This window comes from Dendropsophus ebraccatus, chromosome 2 (assembly GCF_027789765.1).
Source record: "Dendropsophus ebraccatus isolate aDenEbr1 chromosome 2, aDenEbr1.pat, whole genome shotgun sequence".
Lineage (NCBI taxonomy): Eukaryota > Metazoa > Chordata > Amphibia > Anura > Hylidae > Dendropsophus > Dendropsophus ebraccatus.
In genome coordinates this window covers 35,163,454-35,191,382 of record NC_091455.1, presented here as the reverse complement: position 1 = coordinate 35,191,382, position 27,929 = coordinate 35,163,454, and the positions used below count along the sequence as shown (strand labels likewise).

Below are 27,929 nucleotides of genomic sequence, written 5' to 3'. Positions count from 1 at the left end.
ACTCGAGCATGGTCGAGTTGCGCTCATCTATTGCCGTCTTTAGCCTGAATGTAGAGGGGAAAAAAAAATAACTGCAAATAGAACATAACAATAACACCATTATGGCCTTTGTAAAATGTTTGGATAGCAAGACAGACACTACATAAACTGTGCAGGCCTGATTCATCTCACAATGCACCTCCTGGCTGGATCTGTGTTCTGTGTGGCCAGGGCCGGCCTTTGGGGTCTGCGATCTGTGCCTCACTCCCGGCCAGCTGGGGGGCACTTCAGCAGGCTATTACACGAAACGATTATAGGATGTATTTAGCCAATATCTGCCTTTACCGCCGATAATCTTACTGTATAATAGAAGTCAACAATCAGCCAACATGAACTATGTCGGCTGTTTGTTGCTGTTTGTCTTTCCGCGGGGAACAGCGCTTGTTTGCTCCTCAGTCGCCCCATGTAATAGGGGCTTTAGAAATAGAAGTTAGATGTGCTGCCTGTCTGCCGGTCCGCCCTTCTCCCCTGGTGGTTCCTTCTGGCAGACACACAGCACATCAAACTTCTATTTCTAGTTAGATGTAAAGTGCAGCTCAATGTCTGCCGAAGCGTCCCTGGCCGCCCTCCTCCCGCAGTGGTCAGCTTCTCTCCTTCCCTGCACAGTGCCGCAGCATGATGTCGCCCGAACCGCACGTTCAGCCAATCAGTAAGGGGACGTGCAATGCGGGTGAAATCATGCCACGGGCAGTGCTCTGGTAAGAACTTTCCGCTGGGGGTGGTAGTTGTTTGAGGGGCTGGGGAGTTGGTTATTGTGTGTAGGGCTGGGGGGGGGGGGTAGGGTAGTTGTGTGTAGGGGGGGGGGTAGGGTAGTTGTGTGTAGGGGGGGGGGTAGGGTAGTTGTGTGTAGGGGGGGGGGTAGGGTAGTTGTGTGTAGGGGGGGGGTAGGGTAGTTGTGTGTAGGGGGGGGGTAGGGTAGTTGTGTGTAGGGGGGGGGGTAGGGTAGTTGTGTGTAGGGGGGGGGGTAGGGTAGTTGTGTGTAGGGGGGGGGGGTAGGGTAGTTGTGTGTAGGGGGGGGGGGTAGGGTAGTTGTGTGTAGGGGGGGGGTAGGGTAGTTGTGTGTAGGGGGGGGGGGGTAGGGTAGTTGTGTGTAGGGGGGGGGGGTAGGGTAGTTGTGTGTAGGGGGGGGGTAGGGTAGTTGTGTGTAGGGGGGGGGGTAGGGTAGTTGTGTGTAGGGGGGGGGGGGTAGGGTAGTTGTGTGTAGGGGGGGGGTAGGGTAGTTGTGTGTAGGGGGGGGGTAGGGTAGTTGTGTGTAGGGGGGGGTAGGGTAGTTGTGTGTAGGGGGGGGTAGGGTAGTTGTGTGTAGGGGGGGGGTAGGGTAGTTGTGTGTAGGGGGGGGGGAGGGTAGTTGTGTGTAGGGGGGGGGGTAGGGTAGTTGTGTGTAGGGGGGGGGTAGGGTAGTTGTGTGTAGGGGGGGGGGGTAGGGTAGTTGTGTGTAGGGGGGGGGGTAGGGTAGTTGTGTGTAGGGGGGGGGTAGGGTAGTTGTGTGTAGGGGGGGGGGTAGGGTAGTTGTGTGTAGGGGGGGTAGGGTAGTTGTGTGTAGGGCTGGGGGGTGATGGGTGTTGTATGGAGGGTTAGGAGGCTGAAGGAGCTTTGTTACCTTAAAGGAAGGGGGGTGCAGAAATAAAGGTTTCGCACAGGGTGCCATTTACCCTACGGCTGGTCCTGTGCGTGGCTGGGTCCCTTTATTGTGTGGCTGGATCCGTATACTGTAGTGATCACTATAATACCATCAGATTACATGGAATAGGTTCTCTTCCATTCTGGGTCCAATCCCACTGGATCAATTACCTTTCACTTGTATAATAAATATTTTATTAGAGCAAAAGGTCTTGAGTGACAATTGAGACACATAGAGAAAAAAAAAAAGGTATATGGGCCGTATATCTCTTGTAAGTGGTAGGACAGGATCCACCTGTACGTCAGTGTTTGTTCTGTTCTCACAGTTTCTCTCCAGCACTGGTATGAGGAAACATCACAGGTTTAATAACTGGAGCACTTCGGTTTCCTGCGGTGACTACACTCCTCAGATCAGTATTTAAAGGGGTTTTTCAGTATGAGGTATACGGTGTACACTGTCTTTTCAATATGTCTGCTTGCTGTCAGTCCCTATATGTACACAATATTCTTACTCTCTTCTGTGCGGAGGTGCATCCGTCTCTCTTCAATGCGCAGGTGCATCCGCCTGGGCAGTGCTTTATTACAGCAGGTTTCTTGCCTTTGAATGGAACTTGTATATAAGAAAGTTGCATACTTTATATATGGACAGAAAGCTCTGAAAATCCCTTTCAATGATCTGTATGAGGACCTTTCGGATAAATAGGACAGCTGGTGACATCAACTGTATACAGAGCAGGCTCACTGTATGTTTAGCGGCACCCAGCTGCTTTCATAAGCCATGGGCTGCTACTAATAAACAGTTCATTGATGGTTTAGTATTCGGATCAGCTCCCCTAATCGACAGCATGAGAAGGCTATGGCAGACTGTACCAGCAGGTTACGGATACATCAAATAAGTTCAATATATTAAAGCGACTCTGTACCCACAATCTGACCCCCCAAACCACTTGTACCTTCAGACAGCTGCTTTTAATCCAAGATCTGTCCTGGGGTCCGTTCGGCAGGTGATGGAAGTTATTGTCCTAAAAAACAACTTTTAAACTGGCAGCCCCGTGGCCTAAATTGTATATGCATTAGGCCTGCACACCCTCTCTGTCCCTCCTCCCCACCCTCTTCATCATTAGGAATGCCCCTAGAACATTTTCTCCATGCTGAACATTGCACAGGTGTCTTAACGATCCAGCCCATGTTCAGTATTCACACAGGTGTATTAACGGATCCAGCCCATGTGCCGGGCTGCCACAGGTGATGAATAAGAGACAATCTGCCTGGAGCATTCCTAATGATGAGGAGGGCGGGGAGGAGGGACAGAGAGGTGGTGCCAGCCTTATGCATACACAACCTAGGCCACTCCCATAGGGCACGGGGCTGCCAGTTTAAAAGTTGTTTTTTAGGACAATAACTTCATCACCTGCCGAACGGACCCCAGGACAGATCTTGGATTAAAAGCAGCTATCCGAAGGTACAAGTGGTTTTGGGGGGACAGATTGTGGGTACAGAGTCACTTTAAGTTGAATGATAGCTTGTAGAAGTTTACAAGGGGCATTTAAAATAAATTAAAACATTTTTAATAAAAATATATATTCCCTTAAAGCATGCATGGTGGTAAAGAGGTTGTCTGGGAAAAATTAACATTTCCAATATCCACAGGATACGGGAAAAGTAAAGCCTGGATTACTGGTAGCGATTATAGTTGAAAGATTTGCTTTATCGATTGATTGAAAACTAGGGATTTTGTAGTGAGCGATTCTGAGGTTATTACATTGCTGATTACCGTTATGAACAAACGTTTTTACGTCATTATATGGTCGCTAATGATTCCTCAGAACAACCCACACAACCCTATTTATGCTGTTTACCAAATGAGTGAAATTACACACACCGATGGATCTCAACCACCCCGCGCATGTGTTCTGTGCTAATACCAGTGCCTCTTCTCATTTCAGCTTTATTCTGTGTACCTGGATGGCTTCATTCTTTTCAAAGTGCGATACAAAGATCTCCATTTCTGGGATGAACAGGTAGGCGCTTATCTGTGTGAGGAAGGAGAGGAGGGTGAAGCATAAGGGGATGTGTCAAAGCTAGTGCAAAGGAAAGGAAAATTGGAGTAGTTATCCCTGATATTCAGTAAGATTCCACCTCGCATTATTAGAGACTATTTGGGAAATTATATCAGCGATCTTATTCCACTTCCCGCCACTTCTAATACATAGAGTTCCCCCTCCGCCAATAGAGTTTAATTCTAAGTATTGTAATTGTAAGCCGTGCAGCTGTGTCAATACAGTAGCGGGAAGATCTGAACCGGTTCAGAGCTCCCGGCATCATGTATCATTATGATGTCGGGAGCTCTGAACCTGATGCTGGCCTGCAGCTTCCCGCACCATAGCATCCATGATTTAAAGGGGTTCTTGGCCGCTTTCCGATGTCTGACGCGGGCCCGAGACGCGATGTCTCAGGTCCGCTCAGCCACTCAGTGAAGGAGGCGGGATCCGTTTCAAGTCTGCTCAGATCCCGCCTCTGTCACTGACTGGCTGAGCAGACCTGAGACATCGCATCTCGGGCCCGTGTCAGACACCCGGTAGTGGCAGGGGACCGGAGCGCCGCGATGCGGGACCCGCCACTGGAACCGGGGAGGTGAGTGGACGTCTTTTCCCTCGACCACCTCCTTCCTGGTCCCAGCAAAAAAGTGCCCCCCCCCCCACCGCTGGAGAACCCCTTTAAGTAGAGTATGAATGTTCACTCGCCAATCGTTAAAACACTCACTAAGCACGTCCTTGTGGCAGTAAACATTTAGACCCTGACCCTGACGTCTCTAGCATGTGTCAAGTTTTTTTTTTTTTTTTTAACCCCTTCCCTCCTGGGCATATTTTCGTTTTTGTGTGTTCGTTTTTTCGTTTGTGCAACTAATTGTACTTTGAAATGGCAGACTTAATTTTTGCATAAAATATATTGCAAAACCAGAAAAAAATTTAAATTGAAAATAAAACGCGGTATTTTTTTTATTTGGGGTGGTTTTGTGTTTACACCATGCTCCATATGGTAAAACGGACTTTGTTATGTTCCTCAGGTCGTTACGATTACAACGATATGTAACATGTATAACTTTTATATAATGTGATGGCCTGTAAAAAATCAAAACCTTTCAAAAAAACTAAATGTTCTTTAAAATCGCTCTATTCCCATGCTTATAGCGCTTTTATCCTTTGTTCTATGGGGCTGTGTGAGGTGTAATTTTTTCCCCGATGATGTGTTCTTTCTATTGGCACCTTGATTGCTTATATGCAACTTTTTAATCGCTTTTTATCACAATTTTTCAGAATTTGATGCCACCAAAAATGCACTTTGGGATTTTTTTGCGCTTATGCCGTTTACAGTGCAAGATCTGGAATGTGATAATTTGATATTTCGGGCAATTACGCTTGTGGCGATGTCAAATATGTTTGTTTATTTAGTTTTATTTATAAAATGGGAAAAGGAGGGTGATATAAACTTTTATTAGGGGAGGGGATTTTTTTTATCATTAAAAACATTTTTTTTTTTTTTTTTTTTTCTTCTTTACTAACAGTAATTAGAAGGCCCCTGGGGGACTTCTATATACAAAGCACTGATCCCCCTGGGGGACTTCTATATACACAGCTCCCCTTGAGATCAATGCTGTGTATTTAATAAAGCACCGATCCATCAGATCGGTGCTGTATTTTAATGGTCCATCTAAATGGATTGCCGAGCCAGGATCAGCGTCATTCCGCTTAGTCATCATAGAAAACTTTTAACATGTCGTAGAGAAATGTCAAAAATTTTGTTTGGTCCGGGTCTGATTGTTCAGTCCCGTTTTCTATGATGACAGTGACCCTTTAAGTAAAGAATTTTTAGTCTTTGTTTACAAGCAGTTGAAGTCCTGCCCTAGAAAAGCCGCAGCTGATAGGATCTGATATGCACAGGTTTCTGTCCGCTATGATGAACTGATTATACAGGTTCTTGTTTTTATTTTTTAAGTATTTTGAGTCTATTTGTTACATTAGTTGTGGAATGTGGGGCAGAGTATATATGTATACATGCCTGGCCAGGCGGAAAATGATACAAAGGAGCTCAGGGAAAGTCCCTAAATAGACTTGTTACTATTATGTAAGGGATACTGTATGTCTACCAGCTGATTCAGGGCTAAATCTCTGTGCTGATTGATTTCATGAGACTTTCTAGTTCTCAGACTTTCTCATGAGCTCCAGATCCACTATACACAGGGGAATTTATTGGGGCTGGTATCTCAGGGTCCGATTACATGGAGCGATTTTTAACAATTAACGATAAATGATCGCAAATGAGAAATGTTTATTGTTAACCTGAAATCGTTCACCACATTACACAGAACAGAATAGTCGTTAGTTTTGATCGTTAATATGATTGTTTATTCCTTCTGATCCCAGCAAAACAATGAACAATGTGGAATTACACTAAACGATTAGTGAACAAATGCGGAACTTGAACGAACGTGGAATTACAGCGAACGATTAATGATAATTTTAGGTTCAGATCTAAAGGCCCTATCCCACGGGCCGACAGTGAGGAGCAAACGAGCGCTGTCAGTGCTCGTTTGCTCCTTGTTCCCTGCTCGCTGCCGCCGCTATTTCACGCAGCAGCAGCGAGCAGGTGAGTGCGGGAGGGGCCACGGGGAGCTGCAGGGGGGGGGAGGCTGCCCGGGTAATCGTTAGATCATCCGGGCAGCCCATAGCGTGCAGCAGCGGTCTGCTGCCACCGCTCCTATTCCATGGAGCGACGGCAGCAGATCGCTGCTATCCTGGTAGTTTGTCTTTCAACATGTTTGAAAGACAAACTATGCAACGATCAGCTGGCATGAATGATGTCGGCTGATCGTTGCCTTTTGTTCCACGGGACGAATATCAGCCGTAACGGCCGATATCGTCCAAATACGGACGATAATCGTTCCGTGGAATAGGCCCTTAAATCAACGATCAACATATGAATGATTTTTCGATCATTGCCTGCAATTGCACAGAACTAAATTTAAATTATATATAACGATTTTTTGCACGATTATCGTCCCGTGTAATAGGGCCCTCACACACTGGATTTATGTATAGGTTGACGCCTCTAAGTAAATCCAGGTGCACCTGAGCTGTCCATAAGCCCATACTGAAATCTACACTAGCTCGGGGCTGGCATAGATTTTAGCTACAATGTGCACCTGTGTGCAGGTGTAAATGATGTGCAGAGACTGGTATGCCTCTTTTGCACCATGCTGTGCCCCCTGCTAGCCCACTTGATAAGCAGGGTGTAAATCCAGAAAAGAGAAGCAAAGTATTCTGCACTATTTTGCAACTTTTTGTTCTGCACGTGATGTAGACGTGATAAATCCCCCCAAGAATTTCAAGAGCAGTACATGGTCCTTGCTGTTCACCATGGTGTACTCCTAAATATCTCTGTAACATAGATGATGAGTGAATTGATATTGATTTGTATAGGATCAATCTTTCTTGAAATTTCCTAAAAATTCCTGTTTCGGCAGAATTTTTTTCTTTTAATTTGGGATTTGATTTTACTTTAATAGAGTACAGGTGTCACAGTCAGGAGTCCCTGTATACTGAGTGGTCATTGTAAGCATCGCACTCTGGTCACATTCACTGGGCCGGGCAAATGTGTCGGCCACCCAGAGTCAAAGAGGAGTAGTGGTTTGGCATTTGTGTCGCAATCTGGCACACCTCACCACTGCTTTCTCCTTCCTCTTCTTTATAAATATTTCCAGCTGGCTAGCCCCCTGCTCGCTCTCGTCATTATCACTGTACGTGCAAGCACCGCTGCGGGAAAGGGCTGCACACCATCTTTACAACTTGCCCATGCACTGGTGATCTCCTGATTCCGCAGTATGTGCGGGTAGTGTAGACCAAAGGAGCAGCACACTGCCCTCAGGTAACTCAATAAGTGTGCACTGCTTCTCTGGTCTATGGCACCTGCTCAAACACCAATCACAGGTAACACATGACCTGAGAGATCACTGGCGTATGTTCAAACTGCAATGGTGGCACTCGGCCCTTTCCAGCAGCGGCAAATGCACGCACAGCAATACTGATCAGTGAGCAGGCTTCATTGAGTAGAGGGAGAAGTATATAGTGGTGAGGCATGCCCAGGCGTGTCACAAATGCCGAACCGCTACTCCGCTTTGACTCTTCATTGCAGTACCGGACCCAAGATTGTATAGAATCTACTCCATGGAAGCATTCAGAAAAAGTACCATGCTCACAAGGAGTCTGTCACCTACAGAACCCTGTTGGCACCTCCGGTAGGTCCCGGGTGCTGACAGATTTGCTTTAAATTTGATGCTTTATTTTCCGCATAACAAATATGGGTGACTTTGAATTACAGATGCAGGATGTATTTGGAAACAGGCTATCGGCATTTCCACCAAAATTTTATTTGGCAATGTCTAAATCCATGGCTGAAGAAAGGAGAATTTTGCTGGAGCAGTATTTGCAAGAAGGTAATGTCACTCAGTTTTCTGACTATTCTAAATACTCCCCATAGATTGTGTACTTGTCAATGCAGTATTCTATACTGCACAGTAGCCATAGGAAAAATTGGTCTGGAGCTGACTCACAAACTTCTATGGAGGGGGTGTCCTAAGCATCTTCTGTGACCTGTGAATAAGTCTGTGTACAACTAGTGGGAGGAGGGTAGATATGATCAGAATAACACCCATAATGTAGATATCTCCCAATACGTAATGGCCAATGGCTGCTCTCTTTCAGCCAGGGAGCTGCGTCGTTTAATTGTGAGTGTTCATCGGAAATACTCACAGTTAAAGGGCCAGAGCAGATCATGCGGTACCAGGCACTGGCCTGAGTGAACAGCAAAGTTCACAGTCCGAGTATTGTATATAGAAAATGTGCAGTGGGACCGGTGGCCAACTGACTGACAATCTGGGTGGCCCACCGGGCATTTGTCGGTTCACTAGATTGTTAGGGCGGGCCTGGTGTCAGCTTTCCCTATACTCCTGCCTGTGATGAAAAATAATTCAAATCATTATTTAAGGATTTTAGGGTACATTTACACAGATTATCTGCCAAAGATTTGAAGCCAAAGCCAGAAACAGACTATAAACAGCGATCAGGTCATAAAGGAAAGCCTGGGATTTCTCCTCTTTTCAAATCCATTCCTGGCTTTGGCAGATAAAGATTTACTTATGGTCCATTTACACAGAAAGATTAAGCTGCAATTCATGTTCAAAGCTGCTGACACTGTTAGATTACTGTTGGGTCAAGGGGACACTTGGTGTCTCTTATATATTCATTTGTACTTTATATTATATTAATATTTATAGAAAAATGCTTTTACTCTCCTGCGCTATATGTCAAAGAAGCTTTCCCTAGCCCATGCTGGAATGTCTCCTTGCTCCCCCTCCCATCCTTACCCCTGCTTGATTGACAGTTAGATGATAGCTTGCCCCCACCCCCACCCCCCCGTGACACGGGGAGGTTTATAATGTAAAAAACGCTGACATTTTTTTTAACTTACCATATATTGAGTTTTATTAGTTCTACGGATGTTACATTCTGTTTTTTTTTTTTTTTTTTTTTTTTAGATTCATCTGACAGCTGAATATTTAGATTTTTATATTCATCGTACAGCTGTGATCAGTAGGGATTATATATAAAATGCTGCTATTCACCTTGTTCTATTCTGTTTTTACAGTTGTTACTGATCCTATTGTCTCCAGCAGTGAAATTTTCATCACCCGTGTCAATAAATTACAGCTGGTAAGCATGTGTCTCTGGTCTCCTCCCCTCCATTGTCTTTCAGTATTCTGTACAGCGCTGCTCCTTGGATCTAGCACACAAGCTGAAGGCACTCAAATATTGCTAGAAGAGCAGACATGACAGTGCCCTAGATGTTACTCATTCTAACATGTCATTATAAACTATAATGAAGGGGGGAGTTCAGGCAGTAACTGTTTTTACTATCATAGTGTATGTTCACACTGAGCAAATGTGGCCGCCGCTCTCTTCCGCTCAAAGAATTGACAAGTCAATTGTTTGAGTGGAGAGCGACGCACACAGTGATGCGCAGGCCCTCCCATAGAGAATTAGTGTTACACTGAGGCTGGTGGAGAATTCTACCGTGGAATTCCGCCATGGTGCTCAGTGGTGGAATTCCAATTTGCTCAGTGTGAACATGCCCATAAAGAAGTACTTGCAATCTATAAAGAGGGACCTATGTGCTCCCCTGACTTGCTATTTCATGGGGAATCATCTACTTAAATAGACAATAGTCATCTTCTATTTAATGCTTAACTGCTCTGTTATTCATCCAGGAAATGTGTATGAATAAATTTAATGGAAAACTATCAGGAGGTTCATTCATGTAAACCTGCTGATAGTTACCGGTAACCCCTCACCTCCTCTATCCAGCAGCACTCTTGCGATCCTTCTAGGTCCTGCCATTTTGAGAAACTTAATCCAGTAAAAATATTTAAATTAGCCCCCCCCCCCAGTGCATGGTTGGGCCTGACTTCCACCTCCGATGCTATGCCTACTTATGCATATTCAAGAATAAATAGGAAGGCTGGTCTCCTAACATACTGGAATATGCATCAGTAGGGGTGACTGTAGGAGGCGGCATGCGGGCTGAATGGTGCACTGGGGAGCCGAGGAACGTCCTCAGTGCTCCAATGGACATAAATTACACTTTTTAAAAAAAAAAACCCGGAGAGACTTGGAAGGATCACAAGAGCAGCGCTGGATAGAGGCTACCGGAAACGATCAGCAGGTCCATGTACAAACCTGCTGTTAGTTTTCCTTTAAAAGTGGGTGTTACCACAAACAAAATGATCAGCACTCCCCCCAAAAAAGTAGCTACATGCGATGTTTGCAACTCTCATTGGAAAATATGGACTGTGCTTTGTGAAGTGGGCTTTTACTGCTCCTTAGGGCCCTGTTATACACACGGATATGTGACAGATTTTTGCAGCCAAAGCCAGGAATGGATTCGAATAGAGGCGAAATCTCAGTTTTTCCTTTATGACCTGTTCTCTGTTTATAGACTGTTCCTGGCTTTGGCTTCAAAAATCTGTCCGATAATCTGCGTGTGTAATAGGGCCCTTAGTTGCTGTTTTTAGATAAACTAGAGAGGTTGCCTCCAGTTTTATAACCCTGTGAAGAAGGTGAAAGGAGATCTGAACTAATAATACATCTCTACTCCTCAGGAAACCTTTAAGATGCCGTCCGTAAATGTGGTCCTCAAAGTTTTCTTGCCTGACGGAAGACAGGTTGATGTGGACTGCAAGACGTCTGACACGGCAGAAAGAGTGCTAGAGGTCAGATGATTTTTTTTTTTTTTTTTTGCACTGGGGTAGTCCTTTAAATCTATCCCATACGTTACCTGCTATTATCTTTATAATGGAGAGAGTTAATAGGATGTCATGGGTCATGTGACACAAGGTTTTAGGATAATGTGCCATGGGGGCAAAGCGCCATGATTAGTCTATAGATGCTCCTAAGCCGCCCCATTGTTTTTGTGCCTTACACTATTAGACAATACCTTTTAAATTTAAAAGGACAAATTGCAAAACCTCCATTTTAGTACTATGCAATTAGTTGCATTAACAAGAAGTCGCCATATTGACTTTGTATTAATGAGCATTATGTTATAGAGCAGGAGAGCTGAGCCAATAGATAATGAGAGATCACAGATAGTTTTGTGGGTAAAGTTTAGGGTAAAAATCTTATGCATTCTGGTCTTAGATGTCCAGTGTGCGGTCCTAATAAGTGAAGGCTTTCAGTCACTAAGTAGGACCGCCCATTGGACTCCTAATGTCTGAATTAGTGGAAATTAAAATGAATGCATTTACAAAAAGGAATTACAAGGGAGGAATACTGTTTTTGCACAAAAAAAAGGCATGAGTATACTTTTATAGTATACTTTTTTCATGTTTCACTTTGAATTCTGGAAGGATGATAAGCAAAGTAGCCTTCTGGGGCCACATTTCTGATGTTTTTCACCTCTAACAGTCAATGCTGGGCTCCCTTAAGAAGCCTTAGAACAGGGGTGTCAAACTCGGGCCCTCCAGCTGTTGCACAACTACAGTTCCCATCATGCCTGGACAGCCTAAGCTTTGTTTTTGACTGTCCGGGCATGATGGGAATTGTAGTTTTGCAACAGCTGGAGGAGGGCCACAAGTTTTGACATCTGTGTCCTAGAACTTGACTGTGGGTTGAAAAAAAAACAAGACAGAAAACTGTCCCAAAAGGGAGAGTTACTCATCTATAGACAGCAGTTTCAGGCTTGCTGGTCCTTGTCAACAACCCAAAAATAGAGGTCTACAGATTAATCTCTTTGTGCTTGTCCAATCCCTAGTCACGTTCAAAGTCTCCTTAAAGGGAATCTGTCAGCTCACAGTCCCCTAGTGTGTCAAATTGGCGTGGCCTAGAGCGTCTGTGCCGTAGGCTTGCACCGCCTCTCCATCCCTCCTCCCAATCCTCAGGGCTGTATTAACAGCTGCTGCTGCCCTAGGCACTAAACCTGAAGACGCCCCATCTTCATGCACCTGTTGGTGATACCAGACCTGACCAATACCGCCATACCCCCCACCCCCCTGGAAAAGACACCAGATTTACTGGCAAGTCTAAACGGGAGGAGGGAAACTAATAAAATAAAAACAAAAAAAGTTGTTTTTTCCATCCCCCTGCTCCCTGGTGCTGCCCCCCTGCAAGGTGCTGCCCTAGGCACCGGACCACGGGTGCCTAGTGGTAAATACGGCCCTGCCCATCCTCAATCATTAGGAATGCCCCTGGACAAGATGTTTCCTATTTATGACCTGTGTGAACACTGCCTGAACAGGTGCCTTAACGATCCAGAACATGTGCAGTGTTCAGACAGGTGATGAATAGGGGAAATATTTCTAGGGGCATTACTAATGATGAAGTGGTTGGGGAGGAGGGACAGAGAGGCGGAGCAAGCCTAGGGCATTTTTTTAGGACAACTGCATCATCTACCCAACGGAGCCCAGGACAGATGTTTGATTGATTAAAAGAAGCTATCTGACAGAACAAGCGGTTTTGGGGGGGTCAGATTGTGGGTACAGAGTCACTTTAAGTAGGGCCTGGGTGCTGACAGATTCCCTTTAAGGGAGCTAAGCATTGACTTGAAGGGAAGCCATTTTCAAAAAGAGGCACTGGAGAGCTACATAGCATATCCTCCTTATAAGTTACATAAAACTATATGTATCAATCTACTTTACTCTATTCCTCCTGGTCTGTAACCTGATGCCTGCAAATTGGATTGCTGTGATGACTGAGGGGTCTACAGGATGTTATATGCAGGCCTAGCAGATGCTGCGGCAATTGTCACAGGGCCTGAGTGGTAAGCTAGCTTTCCCAGGGTACCACAAACACTCCTATATAGTCAGACAACCCCTTTCTACAATGTGTTGGCAGGTGACATCAATTACAAGGAGAAAGACTTTTGATTTTACTTGAAAGTGCGATAACAGGAAAATAGTTCACAATTTACAACCCTTGGTCACAAGGCGAGTATAGCCTGGGAGCAGGTCTGTCAGGTACTTCCTCTTTTAGATATAGTACCTCTGCTTTGACTGACAGTTTATAAGACTTTCTGAGATTAGAGAAGGACAGTCTCTGACTTGGGGTGGGTTCACACTACGGAATCTGCGCAGATAATTTCCGGCGGATTCCATTGCTCGTACCCGCTCGCAGCATCACGCCTCTCCGCCGGCTCCATGGACACCATTCTATGGCTGGGCCTAATCCACTGTCCGCTGAAAGAATAGACATGTCAGTTCTTTAGGCGGAATCCGCCTGGCTATAGAATGGTGTCTATGGCACGGGCGGAGAGGCGCGCCACCGCAAATGGGAACGCTACTGGAACTTATCTGCATGGATTAGTGTGAACCCACCCTAAGGTTGTTTAGCTTTAGGCAGTGGTGGCAGGGCAACTTCTTGAGGGGCAATGTCCATTAAAGGGGTTGTCCAGCGAAAATCTTTTTCTTATAAAATCAACTTATCAGCTCCTATATGTCATATAGGAAATGTTTTATTTTCAGTCACACAGTGCTCTCTATTGACATCTCTGGTCAAGACAGGAATTGTCCAGAGAAGGAAAGGTTTTCTATGGGTTCGTGTCTCGGCCAGAGATGTCAGCAGAGAGCACTGTGTCAGACTGAAAATAAAACATTTCCTGCATGACATACAGCAGCTGATAAGTATGGGAAGACTTAATGGAAGTAAATTACAAATCTATATAACTTTTTTATATCGGTTGATTTGAAAGAAAAAAATTTTCACTGGACAACCCCTTTAAAGGGGTACTCTGACGGGGGCTTTTTTTCCCCGATCTGGCCAGGGAGGAGGTGGCTGAGGGCCACGACGCCCACTTACCTCCCTGGTTTCAGCGGCGGGTCCCGTATCACGGCGCTCTGGTCCCCGGTGCCCGGCTTCCTGGTCTGACGCAGGCTCGAGACGTGACATAGTCCGCTCAGCCAGTCAGTGACTGAGGCGGGATGCCGCCACTGACTGGCTGAGCGGACTTGAAACATCTCGTCTCAAGCCAGTGTCAGAGACCAGGAAGCGACCAGGCAGCGGGAACCAGGGAGGTGAGTGGACGTCGTTGCCCTCAGCCACCTCCTCCCTGGCCAGATCGAAAAAAAGCCCCCCTGCCAGAGTACCCCTTTAAGTATTGGACTCTCCAGTAACAAAGTAGAGAGAGAGAGAGAGAGAGAGAGAGAGAGAGAGAGACAACCAGTACTTGCAGAGAATCCAAGCTTAAGGGCGGGTTCACACTACGGAATTCTCACAGACAATGTCCGCAGAATTCCGTCAGCTGTCCGCCCGCACGGGCACGCGCTTTTCCGCCGGCCCCATAGACACCATTCTATGGGCCGCCGTATTCCGTGATCCGCTAAAAGAAGTGACATGTCACTTCTTTCAGCGTATAGCGGAATACGCCGGCCCATAGAATGGTGTCTATGGGGCCGGGGGAAAGGCGCCCAGATGTGCGGGCGGACAACTGACGGAATTCCGCGGACATTGTCCGCGAGAATTCCGTAGTGTGAACCCGCCCTTACTGTGATGTGACACTCATACAGGAGTACTTGGCATCGAAGTGACAGCTAGTAGAAGCCGACCGAAATAGGACTTGGCAAGAGCAGGGAGCCCAATCGGCAAGAGCAGGGAGCCAGATCAGCGAGATACAACTTCTCCAACCCATGGCTAGACTTGAAGCATCTCTGTGGATTGCGAGACTTGCTGAGAGGGTCATCTTTGGTCATGGACAGGACAGTGGTAGTCGCACCTCCTGGTGTTTTAGCAATCCATGTTTACAAAGGCAGGAACCCTAGAACAGACAGCAGTCTACACTCCACTACCACACTAGAATAGACTGAGTAGATGGCCCTCTCCACCACTACTTATGGATGCAATGTGCCTGTTCCTTATTGGTGGAGAAAGGTCTGAGGTAACTTATCAGCCCATTGCCTCAGAGGAATGAGGAGACTTTAAAGGGGTTATCCAGCGCTACAAAAACATGGCTACTTTTCCCCCTACTGTTGTCTCCAGTTCAGGTGTGGTTTGCAATTAAGCTCCATTTACTTCAATGGAACTGAGTTTCGAAACCCCCACCCATGCTACGAAAGCATGGCCACTTTTCCCCCTCTCGTCTCCAGATTGGGTGAGGTTTCAAACTCAGTTCCATTGAAGTAAATGGCGCTTAATTGCAAACCGCACCTGAACTGGAGACAACAGTAGGGGGAAAAGTAGCCATGTTTTTGTAGCGCTGGATAACCCCTTTAATAGGCCCTAATAGGCAAAGAGACGGGAGGGTCCCTGACAGACTGGCTCCAACAAGCAGGTGGCAGACCTGTAAGTGCAAAATGGCAAGCTCGTAGTTAATCCTTCACATCCCTTTAGCATATGTTTGCTGTCGCTGAATAGAAACCACAATGAAAGACAGAGGGATACCGTATGAACACCCCATACATCACACACAATACTCTGTAGATACGGAATAAACATTTCACGTTTAACATGACATTTAACCACTTTTGCAGTGTGATCTATGTACACAGTATATAACTATATTGTCCTGTGTACTTTTTCATAGGCTGCGATGTATAAATTAAATTTATCGAGAGAACTTGTGGAATATTTCAGCCTGTTTATTACCCATAAAGACTCTAAAGGCGTCTACTCAGGTAGGTTCTTGGCATTGTCCTGAGATCGATCAGTATCAATTATGTAGTTAAAATGGAATATTCGTGCTGACATTATAATATTGTTACAGCGTGAAATGAATATTATAGAAGTCATAGGATGCCATACATTAAGGGTGAAGTTTTTAACCCTTTAACGACACAGGAAACATACATTTTGGGGATTAATTTTTTCAGCAACATTTGATTTTGACGCATTGTTTAGGGTTCTGTTTCGTACAGGACACTGATCTCCCACAAATGTTTATGACCAGATTTATTTTTTCTCCTTCATATTTTACTGTATCAAAATTATAATGGGGCAGAAGTTTACATACACCAAGGCCTTTTCAATGGTTTGGAAAAATTTTGATAACTGTGATTTCATGGCGGCGGTTTTAATCCTCTTTGAACTTAATGCCATGCTAAACATTCATGTGTATGGAAGGAGGGAGCTGACAGCTACTGTAGGTGTATAGTCACAGTGATGGTGAGAAACTGTGGAAGGCCTCAAAAGGTTTGACCTAATTCATTGATGGTGAGAAACTGTGGAAGGCCTCAAAAGGTTTGACCTAATTCATATATTGCTAAGGGGTGCTAAAAATAAAGTTATTTACCCATCCTTGGGTACTGCAGATCCCGTTTCAGCAGCTTTGAGCCCCCCCATTTCTCCCCACTTGTAGCTGCTTACAAGACGATTGTTCACAGCAGGACCTGCCTGCTCGATCAACTAGTGGTCAAAATGGGACACGACTACGACTAGTGATCGGCTGGGCAGGTAGGTCGTGCTCTGACGTTGTCGGGAGGGTCCTAATGACATATTTTAAATATTGTTCTAGTCTTATTTTTTATTTATAACATTTTACTCTATTTGCTTTCTAAGGGTATGGACACACATACTTAATGCACTGTGGATTTCGTCAATACAAATAGCTGAAATCTAAGCCCTCAAATTTGTAAAATTTCCCCGAATTATTCTTCTTTACTTCATACAGTTAAATTATAATAATAATCATCTTTGCCTGCAATGATCACTAGGGGGAGCTGACGACATACAGACTTATACAATGATCAAACATAACATCAAATGACCTGATTGATAAATATTGTGTAGGCTCTCCTCCTGGCTCCATAAGGTGTAACTTGTAAGTCTGCAGTATTCAACACATAGCCATTGGTAATGGGATGATCCTTGGGCTCCCATGAACCTGTCACTGATTCGCCAGTTGTCCTCAGACCCTTACCCTTGTACGTTTTTTTTTCCTACTTTTAAAATGAACTTCAAGAACTGCCTAATATAATCCACCCCCTAACAGCCACCATTGTCACTAGATAATAAGTGTAATCAGAATTTAGCAATTTTAGAATTTTTGGACAAAAAAAATAACCCGTTACTTGCACTTTTTTCCGTTCCACTCCATCTAAAATTTTCTAAATGTTTTTCCGTATAGTACATAGTTGAATGATCGCATCAAAATATAATTTTTTCTACGGGGGCATTGTATGGTTATGTTGATGGAAAAATAAAGACAGGTTGTTGCTAGGACGTATGTTACTGCTATCAGTCACTGTACAGCACGGTTACTTTTATGGTACTTTGTGCTTTATTTTATTTACTAAACTTGTTGCAATTTTGAGGCTGTTCTGCTGCATTTTCTCTATGTATACATATCTGTTATACATGGTGATCACTCCTCTTCTTTCTGCAGTGGTGAAACGCGTTGTGCCTTTTGAGATCCCATTTATAACCATTTGGAACATAAATAACGATTTATTTCAAATCGACATCAGGAAGTGGTGAGTGTGGAAGGAAGTTTATTGTACAACCCTCCACCTGATGTGAAGTGTTAGCAACACTGGAAATGATCATGGCCATAGACATATAATGCAACACCAGACAGGACACACCTGCCTGAAACTAGATTTCTCAATCTTAGACTTACTGATCTTAAAAGCAATGGACGTTTTGGATGTATTCTTATTTTTGCCTTTACTTGGGGAAAAAAAAAGTTTTATTAGAACTAAGCGTAACTCAAGCACTTGAGTCTGATCGTTTGGCATTTGAATACCGGTGGCTGAAGTTGGATGCAGCCTTTTGGAGTCCTGGAAAACATGGATACAGCCATAGGAATTCAAATGCCAAAGAATCGGGACTTGAGCATGCTCGAGTTGTGCTTGTTTGCAGTCTTGAACATTTTGCTCAGATTCTCCTCTACAGCCTGCATGTTTTCATATATAGTAAAGGCTGCCCTGTCTCATTTATAGTGTATGCCACTAGATCAATGATTTTCAAAAGGCTCTCATACTCTTTAGTGAAAAATCATCTGACCCTGCCAATTTTGGCGGCACCAGCCAACTTTCCTCCGACAGATGATGTTAGAGAAGCAAAGGAATGAGCAAGTAGCATTTTTGTTTTGGGGGGAGATAACCTGCTGCCGGATTGCTCTGGTGGTGGTTTGTCCTTTTCCCATTAATAACACGTGAACGCTCAGCTAAACCGAATGTTCATGTGAATGGGGTGACTGGAGACATAGCTGTTGGCCAAATAAACCGCTATTCAAGATGTATGACTGATTTCTGTACATATCCGATTATAAGAAATTAGGTTAAGGAGAGAGGAACTGGAGGCCAAGCTATCACACAGATCTTTTGGTAAAATTACTTAATGCAAGTATAAAGAATACATATTTCCGAATAATGCAGATATATGGATACTAATGTGATGCATTTATTAATATGCTATCCTTATGTCTGCAGGTATATGACTCCCACCACTGATGCTATGCTAATGGGCTGCACAGCCGCTATTGATTTACTCTATGCCCAGGTATGATGGGACGTTTCATAACAGATTTGCTAATTCCCTGTTGAACAACACAGACTTGTATGGAAACCATCAGGGACATTTATTAAGAGAGACCAAGTACACCGGAGTAACGTGCCTGATGTAATAGAAGGCGCAAGCCTCCAAATAAACATGACCGTGCAGAAAGTTTTGATCAGTTAAGGCCCTATTACATAAAGCGATCATCTGGTAGATGTTGCTCCATGTAATAAAGACACAGTAAAAAAACATACATTTTTGCTGTTTTAAAACAATTTTTATTCAAGTTTTTGTTTTTGTTTTGTTTTGTTTTTTTAAATCTGATTAAAAGAAATAACTGATGTGCGGCCGGCAGGTGATTAAAAGTTACTCAGTGTGTAGAAAATAAAACAGATTATGCTTACCTCTCCATGCTCCTCTGGTGTCCTCCAGCCTTGTCTCTGGGTCCCCTGCAGACACCACCAACACTTCTGAACCTGTCTCGGCAGTGACAGCCTGCTCTGCCAATCGCTGGCCACAATACTGTCTCGTCTCGGACAGTGAGCGGGCTGTCACTGTAGAGACTGGTTTGGAAGTGTCACTGGTGGCTGCGGTCAGTGGTGACCTCTAGATACAGAGTATCCCTTTAAATGCTCTCTGTACTTATTTACAGGCTGTTCAAGAACTGGATATGAACTGGTCAAGACCGACAGAACCACAGAAAAAGACGCTTAAAGAGTTAATAAAGACAGACAATAGTCAAAAAAAAGTCAAGGTAAGCAATGGTTATCCACCTGCTATTGTGTATAGCGCCAACGTGTTTGTATACTGCCCTGGGGTTTTCCAAAGCAGCTGCAATACAAGGGGAGATGTAGATCCTTCTGCTCTAATGTGAGACACAACCCCTCATTAAAGGCTTTTTAGTGCTGTGGCACGGTCACCTGGGGGTCCTACATGCTGGGACTCCCAGTGATCAGATATTAATAGCTTATCCTGAGGCCATCAATATGTGGAATCTGAAAATGTACACATTGATGTTTTCTATTGCAGTTCTTGGAGTTGATGCAAGATGTGGAGCACTACAATTACCTGAAGTTAGACCCTGGGGTCACTGATTATTTAGGTGCCAACACTATTGCCACCCTGTCTGTGGGGAATAATGAACTATGTTGCAGCTTTCAGACCAATGACAAGAAAACTGAAAATCTTATTCTGCATATTAGTAAAATTACTCGCTGGAATGTCTTGTTCCAGGTAGGTTGTGTCTCCAGGTGGGATAACTTTATATGGATTGTTGGTTTACTAGGATAAATGGGACAGAGTCGTATACATAAGATGACTGTTGGATAAACTCTTATTTGAGAGACCCCTATTTCTCCTCATTTCCCTCCTTCCTATATGTGGTGTCCCACCACGAGTGTTTCTATTTTGGACTCCTGTCCAAACTAGAAAAGTCCTGTACTACAAAGTAAAGTGGTAATAAACCACCTCAGGTTTTACCACAAGATGTCACTGTATATATTTTTGTATGTTGCACAGCTGTAGTAAGTCATGGGTTGTTGTTGTATCTAGTGATTCTGTACGACAATGAAAGATGCTATTCCTTCGTTCTACCTATCTCTACCCTCTTCTCTTTTATACACTCTTCTCCACTACTCACAGGAGCTGTAACATACACCCTGTAGGGAGTAGTCACATGGGGAGAGGAAGTGTAGGACCATACTTAGTTCTTCTCTGATTCTCTGAGGAGTAGGACACACAGATCAGGCATCCCTGCTGAACTTGGGCAGGAGCCTTGCTCTGCCAGGTTCCCTGTCCAGGACAGACTAGCCGTAGTGGAGACAGGTATAGGGAACTCAGAGACTTTCTTTCTTAGAGCAACACTTTCACTTAAGATGCAGTGCTAAACCGTAAAGAGGAGGACATGTCAGAGACCACCTCAAACATTTCTAAGTGTGCAGGACAGTATCCTAGATTAAGGAACTGATCTGGATAGAGAAAAGCAGCCAAGGGCCTACGTACTCTGTCTCACAGCGCAGGTGACATTGGGACACACTCGGACACTTTGCTCAACTCAGGTAACCAGGACTGGGGCTTGTGTCACCCTCGTAGAATGGGTACCATGACACTGCAGGGCAAAAGGTGGTTTCAGCGACAAAGGTCGAAACACAGGCACAAGTATTTTTCTTTCAAGTATTTCTTTTACTAAAGTTCCGGCAGAGCACACTACGAAACTAGGTTGGGGCTCTCCCGACGAAATCCTGCACTCTCCTGACAAACTCCTCTCTACTCTTCTGAACTCTCAGCACTCAACCAAGTTAGCACTACCGTTTTACCTCAGTATTCTGGCAACTCTCAGTACAGATTCAGTGAGAGCAAGTCTGTATCAGTCAGGTATTATTCTACTATCCTGTGTTATCAGAGACCTTGTCCGTACATATCAGTTTATTTATTCAACTGGGATTCAGTACTAATTGCACCAGCTACACTATCCTTGGGTCATTTTCCCCTTTCTGTGGGTGGCGGTACTGACAGTCCGGGTGGGTCATATATCCACTCCGGACCACCGTGATAAGCGTCCAAGGGACCCATTAAAACCCAGCAGGTCACCGACTATTGAGGACCAATAATCACACCTGTGTGCTTAACTAGTTGGCGTCACAACAGAACTTTAACCGGCTGAGGTATGTTCCACCAACCAACCACCATAGAGGTGGCGTCCTCTGAAACCACCCAACAAGTGACATGTGGATTGCAGCAGCCCCCACCGATCAGACGTGTGCTAGCACTGTGGTATATATTCGCACAGTATACTTTGAACAGAGCTGTGCATTGTGTTCAGTTCATGCTGAGTTACTACAGCTCAGTTGAGTTCACATTCACTTCAATTAGCTGCAGTAACGCTGCATGGCCACTGTACAATGTATGGGGCTGTCTGCTTCCCGCTTTGTCCAATGTGCGTTGCTGGCAAATGGCTCATCAGGGGAGGGGGGGTACAAGGTGTTAGGGCCCTATTCCACTGGACGATTATCGTTTGCATAATCGTTAACGATTTCAAACGACCGCTATTGCGACCATGGAACAATAATCGTTACTTATGATCATAATTGCGATAGTTTTTTTTCTTCGCTATTTATTCGCTATTGTGTTCGTATCTATTGCGAACGACCGAACGATGTCTTATTCAATGTGAACGACTTGCGAACAATTTGTGAATGTTTTGCGAACGAGCAATGATAAAAATAGGTCCAGGTCTTATAAAGCGATCAACGATTTCTCGTTCGGTCGTTAATCGTTAACTGCATTTCAACCGAACGATTATAGTTTAGATTCGAACGATTTAACGATAATCTGAGCGATAATCGTCCGGTGGAATAGGGCCCTTAGACTACAGCCAGTCCTCATGATGGGCCATCAAATCTTGGAAAAAACACTTTTTAACTTAGTAACAGTATACATGGGTCCTGGGGCAAGGCTTGGATCAATAATGGATGAGCATCTCCAGGTTTGGGAGCAGCACATACCTAATGTAGGTGATTTCCTTATTTTTCAGCTACCAGAAAAAAACATTGAACAACAGGAGTTCAGGTTTGAGTACAGAGATGGAGATGTCCAAAAAAGGATCACAATACGGACAAACCAGGTTGGTCGGGGGGGGGGGGGGGGTGTAGGTAATGTTGTGGTTTAAGGCTGGGTTCACACTACGTTTTTGCAATCTTTTTAAAAAAAAAAATGGATGAAAAACTGATTGCAAAAAACGGATGCAACTGTGTGCTGTATGATCCGTTTTCCCATTGACTTCCATTCTAAAAAAAAAAAGGATCAAAACGGATGTTTGTTTTTTGACGCACACAAAATGAGGTCGAAAGCTGATCGTTAAACAGATTGTAAAAACGTATTGTGAACCCAGCCTAAGATGAATTTCACAATTCAAAGCCTCTAAAAAGTTTGAGGAGGGGGGGGGGGGGGGGGGGGGACAAATACAAACTTGCTTACATGAATAACATAAGATGTGGAGGCTGCCATAGAGAAGACAGTGTGTCATTTATGGAGTGTTGTGTAGGCTCTCATTATACGGTTTCTGGACATGACCACACATGGCATTATTATGATTCCAGCGACTACAATGGTTTACCATGTGGCAGTGTGTAACAGTGTTATCCCAGCTGTGTATACCTTTTATAACCAGTTTTTATTTCTTTAATACATCAATAATACTAACATAATAAGTGAAGCAACTCTGTGTCCACAGCCCCCGTGCAGACCTATGAGTCTCCATGCCTACACACCATAAACTAATGCTTTGTGTAGCCTGATCCCGCCTCATCTACTTGCCTTCTTTCCTATGGTCTTTAAATAAGCAAGAGAAGGGGTCAAAACAGACTGGGAGTAACAAAGACTACAGGATCTGACTACGCAGTACTTTTTTTGTAGTCTGTATCCATGGTTACACAGGAAATAAGGGATAAACCACAGCACTCCATATGGGGAGTACTGTGGTTCATCCCTGTAAATTGCAAAAAAATAAAATAAAAAAAACATGACAAAGTGGGATTTTTAAATAGAAGTAATTTACAAATCTGTATAACTATTTGACACCAGTTGATCTGAATTATTATATCCCTTTAAAGCAATAAAATGACCATGGCCTGTAAGGTCTCTTTATCAATACTGTGCCATACAATAGTCTGAGCAATGGTATTTGTTCAAGAAATAAGGAAAATTATGAAGTCCCTGTGTTATCTAGACATTTTTCTTGATGCAAATTGAAGCTTCTTACAGAAAAAATATATATATACTGTGTGATTGTAACATAGATGCAACTGATACTATGATCTGTGCTGTTCCTAATACATATGGTAATTGTCTTGGCCTAAATATCCATAGATCTATATGTTGTGACATCATCTTTAATAACCTACCTTATCACTTTCAGGCGTTCCTGCTAAGTACCTGGTTAAAAAAGATGTTGAATGAACAACCGGTGAGGTGCACCAGGGAGAACCTAGAGATTGTAAGCAGCAGTTCTTATTTCCTATAGAAAATCTTCACATGTTATATTCTAGTCAATGATCCCTTCTATTTTATTAGCAGGATAACCGAACCTCAGCAAATATGTACACCAGAAGGCAGAGAAAGGTATGGCCACCAAGAACTGATCCATTCCTGTAGGGATTGACAATCCCTATAATTTATCGGCCAGAAGCGTGGCGGGAAATGCTCTCGCAGCCAATATTCCAATGTAAAATGTGTAAAAGTGACGGCGATCAGCTAAGGAGATATGTATATATCCATACTGTCAGTTTGCAGATCACACAGCAGTACATACTTACCTAGTGCGCTGATGCTGAGATCCGGCATCCTGTTTCTCCGGCTCTCCCATCCTGCTACTGTATGTTCACGCTGCCACCTCCTCCAGAATGATTGACAGCCAGAGGAGGCGAGGCCCACTAGTGGATTATAATAGTTCCATTTCGGGCCCATGGCCACCCAAAAAGACTCTGTGGTGTATTGTTTCCTGACTACAGTTTTGCTATGATTTGCAAAATAACACTGCTTTTTTTAATGAATTTTTGCACAAATTAGGGCATCATGACATTATCTATCCTGTACTATGAACACCACGCTAGTGCTGCCATAGTTACAGGGGGGTGGGGGGGCCCAGGCTTGGAGAACAGCCCGGGGCCTATGGTAAAGTTAGTCTGCCCCGGCGAGGCCTGAAGATGCAGCAGCTGGATGGGAGAGCCAGAGAAACAGGATGCCAGATCACAGCTGCAGCGCACTAGGTAAGTATGTACTGCTGAGTGATCTGGAAACTGACAGCACGGAGATATATTCTCTGTGCTGCTAGTTACCATGGCTGCACAATGATACGTGGATTATTTGTGCAGCCTGGATGCTCAAGTTGTCGTGCCGTGTAAAGTGGGCCGACAAATCTGTTAGTGTAAAAGCACCTTAAGTCCCTTGTCTAGACAGGCAAAGATTTTGGCTTTGGCTGTCCAGGCATGATGGGATTAGTCGATCAACAGCTGGAGGGCTGCAGATTTGACACCTATTTCAGAGAAATGGAGATGCAGTAAGTGAGCCCCAGGAAGCAAAAGGCTTGAGCTGTTTTCTGCTCCCCGCACAACCCCTTTAAAATGTACCTGTCGTGGCGTCCTGCTGTCACATCAACGACGAGTTCCTCTGATCATCTGGAAGTTTCAGCCTCTATGGATGCCAACATGCAATGCGTCTATAATGGTCTTATTGTGTGCTGGATGACTAGATGAATATATATATAATATATATATATATATATATATATATATATATATATATATATAAAATTTATATTTATATTGCTGCTGGTGCACTTAAAACAATAAACATGTTATACTTACCTTTCCACGCTCCCTTTGTGTCCTCTGGTGTCCTCCGCTGACTGCAGCTCTTTTACTTTTGAGATGAAGTGACAGCCCACTTAGCCTAGAAAGAACAGCCCCACGGCCAGTGATTGGCTCAGCAGGCTGTCACTTACGAGACAAGTTCATAGCAGAAGTGGAGGCTCTGCAGACACCAGAGGAGGACACCAAGGGAGCGTGAACAGGTAAGGATAACATGTTTGTTGTTCTATATGCAGCAATGCAGAACACCAGACAACCCCTTTAAAGGAAAAGTCAGGCGAAAATTTTTATTAAAGTATTGTATTGCCCCCCAAAAGTTATACAAATCCCCAATATACACTTATTACGGGAAATGCTTATAAAGTGCTTTTTTCCCTGCACTTACTACTGCATCAAGGCTTCTAGAGATGAGCGAACCTCAAGCATGCTCGAGTCGATCCGAACACAAACGTTCGGCATTTGATTAGCGGTGGCTGCTGAAGTTGGATAAAGCCCTAAGGCTATGTGGAAAACATGGATATAGTCATTGGCTGTATCCATGTTCCAGACAACCTTAGAGCTTTATCCAAGTTCAGCAGCCACCGCTAATCAAATGCCGAACGTTCGGGTTCGGATGGACTCGAACCCGAACCCAGTTCGCTCATCTCTAAAGGCTTCTCTTCCTGGATAACATGGTGATGTCACTTCCTGGATAACATGGTGATGTCACGACCCGACTCCCAGAGCTGTGCGGGCTGTGGCTGCTGGAGAGGATGATGGCAGGGGGATGCTCAGTGTCCCTCCAGTGCCCTGTGTCCCTCAGTGTCCCTCTGCCATCATCCTCTCCAGCAGCCACAGCTGCACAGCTCTGGGACTCGGGGCGTGACATCACCATGTTATCCAGGAAGTGACATCACCATGTTATCCAGGAAGTGACATCACCATGTTATCCAGGAAGTAAAGCCTTGATGCAGAAGTAAGTGCAGGAAAAAAGCACTTTATAAGCATACTTACAATACTTTAATAAAAATTTTCACTGGACTTCTCCTTTAAGCTGTGCACGGATATCCTCCTCCACAGGCCCTTCCAGCAGGAACTGCGAATGTACCCTGTACGGTAACGCATCCTAAATGTTGGCCCTGCATATGAACACTGGGGGAGATTTATCAAAGAGTCTAATTTTCCAAAGAGTCTGTGAGGAATGAAAGGTGGAATCTGATTGGTTGCCGGGGGCAACTGAGCCAGTTTCCCTTTGCACCATGTTTGATAAATCTCCCCCACTGTCCTTTGTATTACAGAGAGAGATAATATATCTTACAGATTTTCAATTTTTTGTCTCCACAGGTAGAGGTCCCTGAGGAAAAAGATCCCCCCTTCTCTTGCATAAGAAAATGTGATTCATTGGATCTGTCTGACAGTGATCTGTAACTGTCCCTACTACAGACTTAATTGAATGAATTTTCTACTAAAGGGGTTGTCCAGGCCTAGAAAAACATGGCTGCTTTCTGGAATAAACAGCGCCACTCCTGTCCTTAGTTTGGGTGTGGTATTGCATAGCTCAGTTCTGTTAAAGAAAATGGAGGTGAATTGTAATACCACACACAACCTGAGGACAGGGGGTGGTGCTGTTTTTTTTCCTAATCCTGGATAATAACTTTAATGGGGTTATCCAGTGCTAGAACTTTTTGCATCATGCTGCCCTATACAAAAACACAAACCATTACGGGGGAGATTTATCAAAAATGGTGTAAAGTGAAACTGGCTCAGTTGCCCCTAGCAACCAATCAGATTTCTTTCATTCCTCACAGACTCTTTGGAAAATTTAAAAGTGGAATCTGATTGGTTGCTAGGGGCGACTGAGCCAGATTCACTTTACACCATGTTTGATAAATCTGCTACAGAATGTTTTTCTTATATGGCAGCAAGGTGTAAGAAATTTGCTAGCGCTGGATAACCCCTTTGAGGATATGTGCACACATGGCAGGATATCTCAAATAACATTAATCTTGGAGAAGCATGACCTGATCGGGATCTTTCAATATGTTAAAAGGGTTATCCAGCGCTACAAAAACATGGCCACTTTCCCCCTACTGTTGTCTCCAGTTTGGGTGGGGTTTTGAAACTCAGTTCCATTGAAGTAAATGGAGCTTAATTGCAAACCGCACCTGAACTGGAGACAAGAGTAGGGGGAAAGTGGCCATGTTTTTGTAGCCCTGGATAACCCCTTTAAGTATGTTCAATATGTTAAAAGACCTTGATCGGCTGATCGTGGCCTTTTAACATGTCCTATTACATAAAACGATTCTCAACCTGAACGACCTGTAATTGGCCAAGTAAGGCCGATAATTGTTTTGTTGAATAGGGCCTTAAGTTTATATACTGTACTGATTAGTGATGTTACCACATCAGGCACTTAGATATCATGCAGGTTTTGTACAGGGAACAGTCATGTGAAGCTGTTGAGCCCTAAGGGATGCTATGCTATACTTCCAAAGGATTGTATCAGTGTATAAAGAAACTCCAGCCTGTTTGGTTTCTCTTTTGTATGTGTTAATAGTGTATGTTGTAAATAAAATATACATATTTGTTTTTTCTATATAAAAAAAAGTTACTATCACATCTTGTATGTATAGTGTAATATGTTTATTAAAGTATAAATATAACCAGCATTCTGAGCATTATACTGAAATGGTCGTTATCCTTTCAAACAACGTCCCTCCTTGCCTCTATGATCTGTAACATGTATATAACTTTATTAACCGAAAATGTCTCTTTACCCCAGAAAAGAACTCAAGTCTTCACCTCTAGGTGTCTCACTTCTTTGCAACGTTAAGATAAAGCTGACAGAACCTGGACCGTGAAATAGGTTTTCTTGGAAACACTTAAAGGG

General features: G+C 44.1%; 1 protein-coding gene across 1 annotated transcript; it reads left to right on the top strand.

The window, feature by feature from the left end:
- Positions 1-8: 8 nt before the first annotated feature.
- On the top strand, positions 9-26,757 carry SNX31 (sorting nexin 31). Its single transcript, XM_069959637.1, has 14 exons — positions 9-50; positions 3,606-3,680; positions 8,038-8,152; positions 9,364-9,428; positions 10,874-10,984; positions 15,784-15,874; positions 17,581-17,668; positions 18,629-18,698; positions 19,348-19,449; positions 19,725-19,928; positions 22,228-22,317; positions 23,611-23,688; positions 23,769-23,813; positions 26,384-26,757. Exons 1-14 carry the CDS (start codon positions 9-11, stop codon positions 26,465-26,467), a joined length of 1,260 nt encoding a protein of 419 aa, XP_069815738.1. The 3' UTR covers positions 26,468-26,757.
- The last annotated feature ends 1,172 nt before the right edge of the window (positions 26,758-27,929 follow it).